At 41.3% G+C, this 13,730-nt stretch overlaps 1 protein-coding gene across 3 annotated transcripts in view; it reads right to left on the reverse strand.

Moving 5' to 3' along the window:
* The window catches only part of ext1c (exostoses (multiple) 1c), an 84,558-nt gene that overhangs the window by 6,274 nt on the left and 64,554 nt on the right, over window positions 1-13,730 (reverse strand). For all 3 annotated transcript variants that reach the window (XM_004548937.3, XM_023155370.3, XM_012918645.4), the window contains exons 3-7: window positions 9,478-9,571; window positions 5,120-5,227; window positions 3,460-3,579; window positions 927-1,059; window positions 384-502 (exon numbers count right to left, since the gene is read on the reverse strand). In XM_004548937.3, coding sequence (XP_004548994.1) covers window positions 384-502; window positions 927-1,059; window positions 3,460-3,579; window positions 5,120-5,227; window positions 9,478-9,571 — 574 coding nt within the window. The remainder of the gene's footprint in view (window positions 1-383; window positions 503-926; window positions 1,060-3,459; window positions 3,580-5,119; window positions 5,228-9,477; window positions 9,572-13,730) is intronic.

Raw genomic sequence — 13,730 nt, forward strand, 5'->3', positions numbered from 1 at the left:
TGCACAATCCATTCACTTTACGACAGAAGTTATTGAAGAGGAATTTGAAAAACAGTGGAGAGCACTGCAGCAGGAGTAGACATGGATGCTTTTCAAATGAGAGATTTGCAATAAAGGTATGATAGGCCCCGTGATAAACAGTTAAGAAAATAAATACCTGAAAGGCACTGTAGTACGTTCTCAACATTTCTTAAAATGTGTTTGCTTTGCCTTCAGGGGTTACTGAGTGTAGCTTTATAGAAACATTCACAATTATGCATTTCAAGTTAAACTTACGATTATAATATGTGAAAAAGTGACTACTTTCTGAAGCAACTGTACACACAATCCAACTTTTGCTTATTATTATGACAAAGTTACATAGAGAATATCTCAGTATGTACCTGTGAGCAGTACTTTGACTTAGAGACCACCTGAAGTAGCTTCATGATTGGTTGAGACTGGGAGACCAATGGAGAGACAGCATGGATGACCGCAGTGAACTCCTGTCCTGGAGTGACTCCTGAGCAAAGTCATGAAACAAAGATGTGCACATGATGAAATGTCTTATCTGTCTGAACATGCGCAAGGTGCTGCTAATCTAAGCCTAATAATACTAATATTTATTTGTACTGAACATCATCAAAATAATTTCAAGCCACCATGAAGAATCTGAACATTTAAAACACTGTGCTGTAGAGAGCAATGCTGCAGTTTAATGCTGCCGTAATTTATAAAATAATGTATTTAAACCGGATAAAAGAACAAATATTTGGCAGGAATGCAAAATTAAAATCAATACAGACAAGAACTTAAGCAAATATTTGAGAACAATTTGTGTAATGTTGAGTGTGGCGTCTTAATTTTTCATCTCCTTTCCAACATCCTTAGCATGCAATCAAGATTCGCAAGCTGTGCTGATTTGTTTAAATAAACTCTGCATTTACCTAATCCAAGGTAGTAGAAAGGGAAATGTGCAAGATGAGTGGAGTACTCTGGCAGGACCAGCAGACCTCCTGGGAGGTAGTTCCACATGTACTTGTTCCTCGATATGTGAGAAAATACACGGTCCTTAATGATCTAAGAAAGGAAAAAAATTGGATGAGGTTCGACGTGGGTTGCAATGTGAGAAATACATGTTGGCTTTATGCATTAAAGTGGCTGTTGTACTCATCGAGTATGAGCCTGCATCACACTCATTTTTCCCCTTCTAAGCCAGTGCATGAGAATTTTAGAGCTTAATATAAACTGCACTGCAGTTCAAGTCCTGACACACTTGTCTCTGCATATTTTAGGAGTCCGTAATGACAGGATCTGTGTACTTCCCATTGTACACCAATAGGAGGTGTCCATGCAGCAGCAACACTGACACCTGAAGTCCTCTGCCTCACTGACCTCAAGCTGACTGCACAGCTGTCTCTCGTGCGGAGGTCCCCTCTACATGCTGTATGCATTGTACATAACCAGCTTATCACTAACCTCCAGAACCTTCCTCTTATTATCATTTGCACAAATTCCACACACCAAATTAACTAGGAGCTCCCAGACTCCAGTTCATAAACATCTGATTATAAAGTTTACCACTCGTTCTGTGATTTCTTCAGATTTCAGCAGCATTAAATCTGTTGTTTACTCACATTGACTTTATCAGAGTGTTCAAAAACTTCTTATATAAGGAGGTTTGGCATTTCTTTTTATGCATCATCTAACTGCTGGGCCAACCTTCAAATGACATTCTCTGAGCCAGAGTAGCTATCTTTGCAATGCATTTCTTTGCAGCTTGTTCAAAGACAAAAAAGTGAAGAAAACTCCAAGCTCTTTGTAATTCCGGTTTAAGTTTTTTCTTCTACACCTGATGTGCAGCATATCAAAAGTCATAATAGTCACCAGTAAAGCAGAAACTGGCAGGTTGAGACTGATATTTAAGTAATGATATATAATTTCTATACATTTGGGGGATTTCTCTAAGACGGATCAGATGTGCTCTGCTTTGAAATGTTTCACAGACCTAATTCAACACAAAACTGAGATAGTGAAAGAGTGGAAATACAGACCATGGGCCAACCCTGTAATCATAATGATACAAGGGTGTTTGATTCAAATATGACAACTCTGCTGCAAACCAGTCTTCTGAAAGAGGACTGATGATACAGGACGCAGGCAGGAAAAAGGCACAGGAGTAGTAACTCCGCCTGTGTTTATAGCAGTTTTCACTTGAAACGTTCGAGTTCTGCACATTTCTGAATAGATCTGTATAGCAGCAGAGAAAAACTAGGTTTGCAGTATTACCCACACGCATATTTGTGGGACACGGATCTTGTGTTGACACTAGGGGGTCAAAGCTTAATGTGATACAAGCAAAGCGGATTTGTAAATTCCACTCCCACTTCAGTCAAAGAGCATTTGAGTACAGAGCAGGGCATGCTTTACCGTGAATATCCTTGTAACTGTAAAGTCTGTTAAATTCACCCCTTGCTTCTCCTGTGCAGTTTCAAAATATCAAAATGGCAAAGGCCAAAAATGTTCAGACTGAAGCTTCAGAACGGGACTTTACTAACCAATAACTGATGTCACCGTGGCTACAGTCATGTGAAAAATAAAGTTTTTACAAGAGTTTATGCAGTCCAGTGAAAGGCTAGGTATACCCCATGATTCAATGACTTTTAGTAATTCTTTTCAGACTTTATTAGTCTCTCACATGATTGTAGAGGAATCTTGGCTGACTCTTCTTCACAAAGTTCCTTCAGTTCATCAAGGTTTGTTGGCTTTTTTTTCCCCAGCACAGCCCTCTTAAGGTCCCAACACAGCATTTCAGTTAGGTTGAGTTCTGGACTTTGCATCATTGCAATAACTTAATTCTTTACTTTTTCAGTCATTCTGTTTTATATTTGCTGCTATGTTTGGGATCAAGGCTCTCTTGCACAACCCAATTGCATAGTTCTTTTAATAAACAGAGGAGTTCATGGTCAATTTAGTAAGTATAGGCCTGATGTCTTGTGGGTGCAAAATAAACCCAAATCATCAGACCTCCACCTCCATGCTTGACAGTTGGTATGAGGCGTTTGTGCAGATAAGATCTGTTCACCAAACCTCTCTGTTTTATAATCCTCAGACTAAAGTGCCAAAGTAACTGGATGTGTAGTAACCTGTCTCATCAGATAGTTCAGTAAGTATTCAAAACCTCACTGAAGTACTAGAGCCAAACTGAAAAAATCTTGCCCTGAACTCACATATTACCTGTTAAGAGAGCTATGTTAGCTTGTTAGCATGTTAGATTGGAAATGTCTGAAAATGCTACAACAAGCAAGTGGTTTTTAAGTGTCCTACATGCTATACCCAGGCAGCACTCCATCCTCTGTTTCAAATCGTGAGTTTGGGCTTTGCCTTTGAATATCTGATCCTGGATTTTACCAACAACATCTGGTTGGATTTTCTGTGGCTGGACCTTATTATCAAGAGTTTGTCCATTCTTGGCCTGACCTCCAGTGTGGTGAGAACTATCTTGTCCACCGAGGAAAAGTAAGCTTCCCACAACATCTGTGTCCTTTGTCGTAGAGCCAGCACTCTCTCGTTCCCTACTGCTCTCACTGTAGATGGCACCTAAAGACAAAAGAGAAAAAATAACATGGTAAAATTTTTAAAAAAGCAATTTAAGAAAGAGAAAAAACAAATACGATTAAGATTTTTCCTTTGATGGTTGTCAATTTAAGGCGTACCTTTTAAAATAGTCTAGAACAGGATAAAAAGAGGGGTTGTTTAATTTGGCCCTCTAAAACATTTAACACAGATCTGATTTAGCGGCTGTCAATCAGATAATCAGACCCTGATTAGTGAGGATAAATTGGGGGTTTTAATGAACCACCAAAATTCATTCATTCATTTTAACTCAAAGTGGAAGAAATGCGTGTTAAACGGTGGGACGCCACAAAAATCTCCTCTTTTTTTGAAAAATTCTCCTTCTTATTAATTACAGTGCATGTTAAAGATGGCTTCACTAATTTCATCTACTGTCTGCCTGCACTCAGCCTTGCATTAGTTGCGCTCAGATCATAGACGATGTGAACATCGGTGTCTAATATACGCCCGTTTCCAAGTGAGACTTTTGCAGGCGTGCAGAAATTCAACTGATGAGGTCAGCTCATTCAACCAATTCTACCCTAATTTGAAAATGTCTCCCTCGCCCTGAGCTCCAGGGAGCTCGTGCCTGCTCATTAGCTGAATGCCAATTCATGTCCTCTATTGGTCAGGATCAAAGCGGATCAATGCAGAGGAGACATGATGTAATTTGTGTGTGAGGGAGAGAGATAAAGGTTGTAGCAGGGAGAGAACTGGCTTTTCTCACTGGCTGTTTATTTGTACGTCCGTGTAACAAGGCGACACGGCGAGAGAGCGAGTGCTTTTGAAATAAAGCTGGATTAAGGCCTTTTGGGGTGTTTAATCTCAAAGAAGCTCGAAGCTGTAACCACCACGTTTGATACAGGTAATGCCTACCTGGATGTTCTGGATGTTTTCCAAGGTCCATGTTTGCATTTAAACTAAGCCAATCCTCTGCACAGATAGAGATAATACTGGCTATCAGTCTTTGTAAGCCTTACAAAGTAGGGTTTAGTGCTTGTGTTTTTCTTAAAAACTGTTTATTCTGTTAAAAATCGAATAATAGAACATCTGATTTAAAAATCGAAAGGTTGCGATACGCCCTAGATCCCTTAAGCTGGCTTCTTTGTTGAATATCAAATCCCTTCACATGTTTCCTCGCTACTGTTGCTGCCAAATAGTGGCATAATTCCAAAAGAAGGTGGTAAAATTTCTCAACTTCGCCTAATCCAACATGACTCCTAAACCAAGGATACATATCTCTGGATATGTCTTTAATTATAGTCATATATTCATCTGCTAGAACTGAAGACGCCTTATTTGATGACAGTGTATAACTTAAAGGCTTGTGAGCCACCCATGAACTAACACAATTGTTTGTTTTCTTCTTTAAATTATGAAAAAACGCAAGTATGTATTTTATGCAGATGTTATGCTAAGACCCAAAACATCCCGAATGAACATCTGGCCGTCAACACAATGTCTGCTTGCATGTGTTAAGGTGTTCACCTGTGTGCGGACACTTGTAAATGCTTATGTCCGTTACCTGAAGTAGTAATCTTTCGTCTCCCTCAATGACCGCTTGGTTCCACTGTATGACGTCAGAAAACGGCAGCTCCCAGCCGTTACTCAGCAGTACTGGGATACACGCCGCCTGGACACACACATGCAAATAGAAATAAGAGTTTAAAGAATCTTAAAGGAAACAGTGAAAATAAGAAACCAACTTGTGTAACGTAGGAGAAAATATAAGATTTGAGAAGCTGCAGATGAAATGGGTTCCTTCTAGTTTCTTATAGCCAGATCGCCCCTGATGGCACTAAACCCAGGATGTAGTGAGACTGCAAAATTTGGCTTTGTGGGAGAGAACATTTGCACGTGTGAGGCCGAAGCTGTAATCACGCTGCGTTACATACATAGATCTGGCTGTGCACGACTAATTCTTGAGAATACATAGAGCCACCCAAGAACCAAGCAGGCCTGCTTTGCCAGAGCCTTCCTTTTTTAAACGCGTAGGTTGCAGTGTCATAGGTTGTTGTTGTTTCCCAAAGAAAAGCGGATTTTGAAACTGGTAACGTGCAGAGAATGCCATGTGAAATTCACAGTCAAAAACAGGCTTATATCCACAGTTGACATCCAGTGAGTCAAAATAGGTTCCTTCTGATTCAGCCCTCCTTAGCTGCTGGCTTGGGCTCCCCTTTGGCAATAAATGCTATAGCTTGATATACAGCTGCATGAATACAATGTAGTCTGGAGGAGTGTAGCCCCAGCTGCTTGGCACTGTGATATCCCAAACTGGGCAGATAATATGATCAATGCTTCTGTGTGTGTGTGAGACCCTCACAGAGTGGCTGGAATGAGTAGTAACTTCATCTCTACTTTCCCTGGATACTCCGGAGGTTTGTTAAACACTGTCATTCATATAGATGCAAACACAGATGTGGCTGACTGGGCTGACTCACTCCACGCTAATTAGGTACAACCACTGAGGGGGACATGTGTGGGGTAAGAGGAACACTGAGGGAAAGAGAGCAGAGAAACTAAGAAGCAGTTGATGCATTACAGCATAATGCTTCATTGAAGTGGATTTTTGATGTTGTCTTATTTCTTCATTTACTGACAGGTTTTTGATGTTGTTCTCCTTTTTTTTGCTACCCTTGCACCCCCTTTGGTCTTCCCCTCTCTGTAAATCTATCAGATTTTCTCCTTGTTTACTTGGTTTTTTCAATTTCTGTTTGCAGCACTTTCATCTCATCCTGCTCAGTTTTTCTTTCTACTCACTGTGGTCTAGACTGTTGGTAGATCTGGGTTTGTTTCCACCTTTTTTTTTTTAAAATTAAACCACCAGAGAGAACAGCACCGGCAGCTGATATTGTAGAAATCAACCACTCTCTCCGGCCCATCGAGACTTCCACGCTCCAGCGTTCCATCGGAGAATCAACCTGCTGAAGGACACTCGAGCAGGACCTGCACGTGCATGCGTGTGTGGGAATTAGCACCTGGTTAAAACAAGGTCAAATGAAGATCCTCGAGTGATAATCCAAGGCCTTTAATTTTAATTTTGCAGCAGCTCACCGGAGCCTTCTCCCTGAGAGATAAATCACTGTGAGGGTGAGCTTCAAACGTTTTAAAGCCCCCTCTGCCTGGAGGTAGAGGAAAATGAAGGCCTCTGTGCTGTGTAGTTGTTTTTGGTTTGTTTGCATTGGGAGACGAACAAGGGGAGGCTCTGAGCGATGGTGTATGTGGAGGAGTGTGCAAATGTGTGTCTGTGTGTATACTGGAAAGCTGGCAGCAAGTTTCCTACCACAGTGGTAATTGCCAGTTCTTCTGTGGGCTTGGCTAGCACCAAAAAAATAATACAAAAAAATGAAAAATGAAAAATAAAGAGTACACAAGTGAAAAATCTTAAAAAGCGCCTTGAAAGGAAGAGAGAGAGAGAGAGAGAGAGAGGCTGATACGGAGGAAAAAACAAGAAAAAAAAAGGAAGGCAAAGAGGAGAAAGGGACCGTGACAGCTACCTGCTGCCAAGCCGAGTGGGTTGTGTGTGGATTTGTCCATTCAGCAGACATCAGCGGCGGTGGGGCAGGCTGCCACTCCCATAGATGCTTCCGGACTATTCACGCAGTTAGAAACACACACTCACACACACCACGTAGCCCCAGAGAGCAGTGCAGCCAGGGAACACTGTAGCAGCCAGAGAGTTCAGTGTTCGGCAAAGCTAAAAACAGCCACTGCTGCTTCCTGCACTGGTGTGAGACCATCAACTTGGGTGGCAGAGTGAGAACTACAGCACACTGTTAAAGCGTTTAAACTATTCTCTCACTCCACTGCCTGTGGTGTCTTTATTGTTTGTGTGCTTGCACATTTCACTGATGGACTTAAATGAAGGATCCTAGAGTTTGTATAAGTGCTCGCTCGCGTCTGTGTGTGTTAATGGATCCATTTTAGGCTAAAAGGCCTTTCAAATAGCAAATAAAGACTTTATGGCTCAATCTGCATTCAGCATAGCACAAAGGTCTGGGGCAAAACATTTGCAGATGTGACCATTAAGGTGTCAACAACCAAAAACACTGCACAAACCGCAGCTTTGGAACATAAACATTCTGCATTCTTTGCACTTCCCTGTTGATTGAACGGTAGTATGTGAGATGGAGCTTGTTCGGCATGAACGGTTTCACTGCGGTTTAGTTATTCTAACAGCGTTGTGTGAAAATCAGCAGATAATGCTTTGATAGTTACTGTGTTAGTATAGTACATGTGGGATTTTATCTGATTGTTTATGCAGGATTTAGTAAAGTCCTGAAAATAACAACAGCGTTTTGTAAAGAGAAAACTTTTGAATCATGTTTTTATTAGTATGTTACTACATATACTTGAAAGTAATTACGATTGGTAAGCACACAGAGTCATGTGAAAAAGGTTTTCAGGACTCTGTGCAGTCCAGTGAAAAACCCCATGATTCAGTAGACGTAACCTTCTAGAACAAGTAGCAATAGCTCGAATTGTTTTCTGTAGAACTTTCTCTCACATTGTTGTGAAGGAATTTTTGCCCATTCTTCTTTATAGAATTGCTTCACTTGATTGACGTTTGTGCTAACTCATTTATCCGCAGCTCTCTTAAAGTCCTGCCACTGCATTTCAATCAGGTTGTGGTCTGGACTGTGACTGGGCCATTGCAGCACCTCGACTTTTTTATTTTTTTCAGCCATTCAGGTGCGGATTTACTGCTGTGCTTGGGATCATTGCAATGTTGCATGACCCAATTTTAGCCTTGCTTTAGCTGTCAGATAGTCAGAGTTCACGGTCAACTTAATGACTGCAAGATGCTCAGGTGCTGTGCCTGCAACACGAGCTCAAATCATTGCACTTTTACCAATTTGCACACTTTTGCTATGAGGTGTATGTGCCGTGTTTGGTTTTTATTAAATGTGGTGCTGGTTTTCTCCTGGCAACCTTTGCAAACAAGCCATTCTTGTTCAGTCGTCTTCTAATTGGACTGTCGTGAGCTTCAAATTTAACATGCTAACTGAGCCCTGGGGAGTGTGAGATTTGTAGTTTGTAGTTTATCCGAACATTGCATGGAGTAACCTTGTTGTGAATTTGCTAGGGCGTTCACTCCTGGGAAGACTGGCAGCTGTCCCGAATGTTTTCCACTTGTGAACAGTCTTTCGTGCAGTAGAATGATGGACTTCAAATTATTTAGAAACGTCCTTAGAACCCTTCCCAGATTGATGGGTAGCAACAAATGCTGCTCTGAGGTCACTGTTGATGTCTTTCCTCTCTGGCATTGTGTTGAACGCACACTTAAATGTTCTAGACCGGCAAACCAAAACCTCTGCTTTTATAGAGGTGCTCACATTTGATCCTTTTATCAGCTGCATTTTATTAGTATTCCCTGGACGCTTTAACCTCTTAATACGTATAAAAGCAGTAGGGGTGGACTTTTTCACAGGACTGTAGAGACTCCTGTGAAACCTCTCATTATCACACTGTACGCCTTTTGCATAAAACATAATAATGTAAGCTTGTTTGAAACCAAGTTTAAATTGGCAACATTAACCATTCATAATCAAATAAGTAAAAATCTGGCATGATAATAAGATCATCTAATTTGCTTCATTCAGCTCCTGTTGGTATCTTAAGCAAAGAGCCCACCAACTGTTAGATCCTGACTCAAATAACACTAAAGCTCATCGGTACATGAAAGTGTGTAATATGCATGAGCAAGAACAGAAATATATCTAATCTCCAGAGAAATCAATAAAACTGTTGAATCTTTAAGCCATTATTTCGCATAGATGACTGGGCCTGAGAAATGTAGGTGTAAATCGTGAAAAATGATCTATGAGACTTTAAGGTGAATAATGGTCATAGCCAGCATTGTGCACAACAATATATATTTACCTGCAGTGACTCCAGGAAGCGGAAGGAGCCCAAGCGCCGACCTCGAGGCACCAAACAGAACGTGGAGTTGTGGAGGAGCTCCTGGTAATCAAACCTGGCAAAGTGGAATTATAACACATTGTTAGTCTTTATCAACATGCATATATGCAGAGGCAGAATTCATTCCTTATTAGCAACTGACCTTTTAATCCACAGGAGTTATTAAAAGCAGGCATAGCGAGTCATTTGTCATGATTCTGGCTACCTAACCAAGCTATGCAAAGTTTTGTAAGACAGCAGAAAGGTGGAAAAAGAAGAAATGTTATTGTGGCTGGAACCAGTTAAAGGAGAAACTAAAATCTAGAATTAGTCTCAATATTAATATGCTAACTGGTATATTAAAATTAATATTGCTACAGTCAGAATAGTTTTGTAAAAGCAGTGATGATTAAAAGCCGTCACAGTGTGAAGGCCTAATCTACTAAAATGATAGCGAACAAATCGAATACATAGTCTGCCAATGTGGCAGCACATGCTCCCTCTAATACATCAAATTTAACATCTGTCACACATTAAATAAACCAGGATTTTTGTGGCTTTTCATTTCTGATATTTAGTCATAATGGCTCAGATTATGTGCCGTCATAAATCTTCCCTCTGCAGACACGTTGGCACCAGTACAGATAGCTACTGCATGTTGGAAAAGTATCTATCACTGAGCTCATAAGTAAATATGCCCTAATCTCTCTTCTCTGTTGTAGACAAGATGACTTGAACTCATGCCAAGTAAGAAATTTTGAGTGTACCCCTCCCACTGGCTGAGGTCCACTGCCTCACACTCGTATTTCATACTTCTACGATGCACAAGATGCCAAATGGAAACCCCTGAAACAATACTCTCCTTCATACCCTGAGTGGAACGGCAACGGTCGAGTGGCGTAACGGTTTCAGGGTAAAGAACTGCGGGGAAGAGTAAACAGATGAGGAAACAAACGGCCTCTTAAGCGAAAGTTCAACTTTCCCCCTTCTTTCTTCCTCCTCCACATCTCATCACTCCACCTCCCTGTTTAAGTCACCCCGCTCTTTTTCCTCAGCCCTCCCATGTCTCGGCATCCGGCGCTCGGCTTGTTGATTTGCAGCAGGAACATCACTGCAAAATATGCCTCCTATTAATCTTCTCGCACCCTCATTCATCTAACCCTTCATGAGTGACAAGATCCAGTCTTCCTTTGCTCCCCAGATGACAAAATTGGGCTTCCATTGCTCATGTTGGCAACGGTTAACACTGGCAGTTCTGGAGTTCAAGATCTGAAAGGATGTCACTGTTATAGCTCAGCGTTGGCTGCGTATCCACTATAAATGTGTCAAAACACACCGAACAGACACACACAGACCTACACAAACACTGGCATCAGTTTACTGAAAGACAGGCCTGTCTGGCGTTAGCTCCAGCTCCGCTCTGATATTCCTCCACCTGTTGATGGAGCTGACAGAGAGATATCTCCACTGTTTTATGCACATGCATACACGCGTAGGTGTGTGATGAGGATCTGTTTGCATGTACAACAGCACCAAACTCCAGTGAGCAGCGCTGATGTACATTTGAAATTAATCTTCCAGCAAAAATAACCGTCATGACTGTTAAAGAGATTTGCACAATGTATTTCTGAGGATTTGCTGTCCAAATCTTGTTCCAAGCTTGAGATTTGGGTAAAGATATGCGTTTAGTTATGCATGAGCAAGTGAATTTGTAGATTGCATCTGTGAAAACGTACAGCTCCTCGGTGTATTCGTGTGTCTGAGCAAAGGGAATAAATAAATGTGTAAGTGAGAGTGTGTGCCGCATTCAAAAGTAAATGTCTTTTCTTCTGGAGTAAACACACTGACGTTTTTGGGCTTGCTGGTCTGAGAATACACAGATATTCTCCTAAACTGTGTATATGAGTGTGCACGTGCCTTTGCATCCATCGTATCTAATGCGAAACAGCGGGACCCCGTTGCATTTTTTAAACGTAGCGAGACCGAGCTGGTTAGCCTGACCCACTTCTGTCTCCGGGTTCTGTTGCCTCTGCGTCCCTGCATATGTTTTAATGTGTGTTTGATAATGCATAACTGCGACTCAGCTTGTCTGCATGCAACATGGTCTGTCTGCAAATCTCGCAGTCTGCTGTTCTTTAATGAGGGAATGCATCGATGCAGGGAACAAGTAAATCATTTAAAAGCACTTTGTTTTCAACGACAAACAACCAAGCCAGCTGCCTCTCCTCCAATCGCTCTCATTTTCTTTTCATCTGCCCCTTTGTTTCTGCGCCTTTCCTTTGACCACACATGTGTTTATTGATCTCCTCCGTCATACAGAGTCCACACGCAGATGTGCAAAGTGGGCAGTGTAGGTGTGTTTGTGCAATACACACAGGTGTAGATTAAGTAATAAATGCACATAAGTTAACAGGAAAATGAAGTATTTTATAATTCTGAAAGGAAAAATAAATTCCTTACTGATTCTTATATGGGATATCACAAAAACACAAAACCTAATCCCACATAAACAAAAGCGTACCGTTTGAATTTCATTCAATATGTGTGAATCGAATGTTGCTTGAATTTAAAAGAATAATAGTGCTGTCCCTTTCTTTGCATCACCCTGTGTCCCTCCGGTTTAGGTTAAAAATGCTTTCATTCTTTGCATATTTCTTCAGTACAAGTCCGTTTGTTAAATTTTTGTTTGGAAATCTAGATTTTTCTCTAAAACGATTAAAATCTGGGCACTATCTGCTTCCAAGCAGTCACAATGTACAGCAACGCACTAGCTGTCCTCGTGCCACACTTAGAATGCCCCCCTGCAAGTCCTATTCTCTAAGTGCTTCAACCACCATCTGGAACATGTGCTCGATCACTTCCACGGTGTCAAAACGATGACCCTTCACCTCATATTTTGTACTGAGGAAAAGGAAGAAGCCGCAGGGAGTCAAATCTGGTGAGCAGGGTGCTTTGACACACTGTGAGCAGGCAGACACTGACACAGTGACACGCACCACAGTTCAAGTTGTTTGCACTGAATGTTCTCCCTCACACCCGTCAGAACTTTGCAATGCAACTTGGTGCTGACAGTCTAACCCTTGGGGATGAATTCATAGCGCACAACCCTCTGAATGCTGAAGAAAAGTGTAAGCAGTGAGCTTGTCACGTACCTAAGGCCTCCATCACGTTAGTTAAAATTCAACTCAAAATGTAGCCACGTAGCGGTCCTTCACATTCCTTTTCATACACACAGATTAGTATCCCTACTTTACATTAGCAACGTATGACAAATTTCCACAACTGCACTTCAGCCTGCCTACATTAAACAGCAGCTGAGCGGCAAAATTTGTTGGTTTGTAAGTCGAGGAAGCGTCATTTTAAATGAGAACATAACCATGTGTATGAGTGAATAACTGAGTCAGTGTTTCTGTGAGTGGAGTAGGTAAACCCTGTGAAATAACAATGACTCACTTTGTATTAATGTACGAGTGTGTGACTGCATAGAGGTAATTCTATATTGTGCCAAAAAAGGAGTGCACCGCACTGGATCCCCTGCGTGATAATGTGGGAAAGTATGCATGATGCATGTAATGTGCACACAACGATCTGCATTTTCAGTATTGTGGGGTAAACTTCTGCACATCGCATGCTCGGGTCTCCTCCTCCATCTCTCAGTCCCTTCCCCCCGTTTGACTACCACAGGGTTTAGAGCCGTTAGCTTCTCTTCTCCTCACCTCTGGAACTCCATCCCAGATATTCATAACACTGACTCTTTCCCCACTTTCATATCCTGTCTCAAAATTCACCTCTTTAAACATGATCATCTTCCACATGAATCCTCTGTTTTTAAATGATTTTATATAGTGTAAACTTGTTCCACTGGCTTCGATATTCGCTTACTTTTTGTTACTGCCGGCTAACTGCACCAAATCAAAATATGATTACATGCCTGTGTTGCATGTGCTACTTGTTTCAGCTGACCTGAGACGGGTGGAACAAGTATTGATTTGGGCAATGATGCTTATTAAATGACTTAAACTATCTCTTTTCATTTATTTCAGAACCACGGTAGTTATTTTTGTACACCTGTGAAACTTGTACTTAACATTTTGACACTAGGTGTTGTCTGAATACATTTCCATCTCATTTGTATGCCCCTGATTGCATATTGAGTGTTTGTGGTTTTGTGATGAAGGGTTCTGATTATGTGTACATAATCTGTAGAAGTCAGCACTGCTCTGTGTTTGCATTTG

This window comes from Maylandia zebra, linkage group LG22, assembly GCF_041146795.1.
Source record: "Maylandia zebra isolate NMK-2024a linkage group LG22, Mzebra_GT3a, whole genome shotgun sequence".
Lineage (NCBI taxonomy): Eukaryota > Metazoa > Chordata > Actinopteri > Cichliformes > Cichlidae > Maylandia > Maylandia zebra.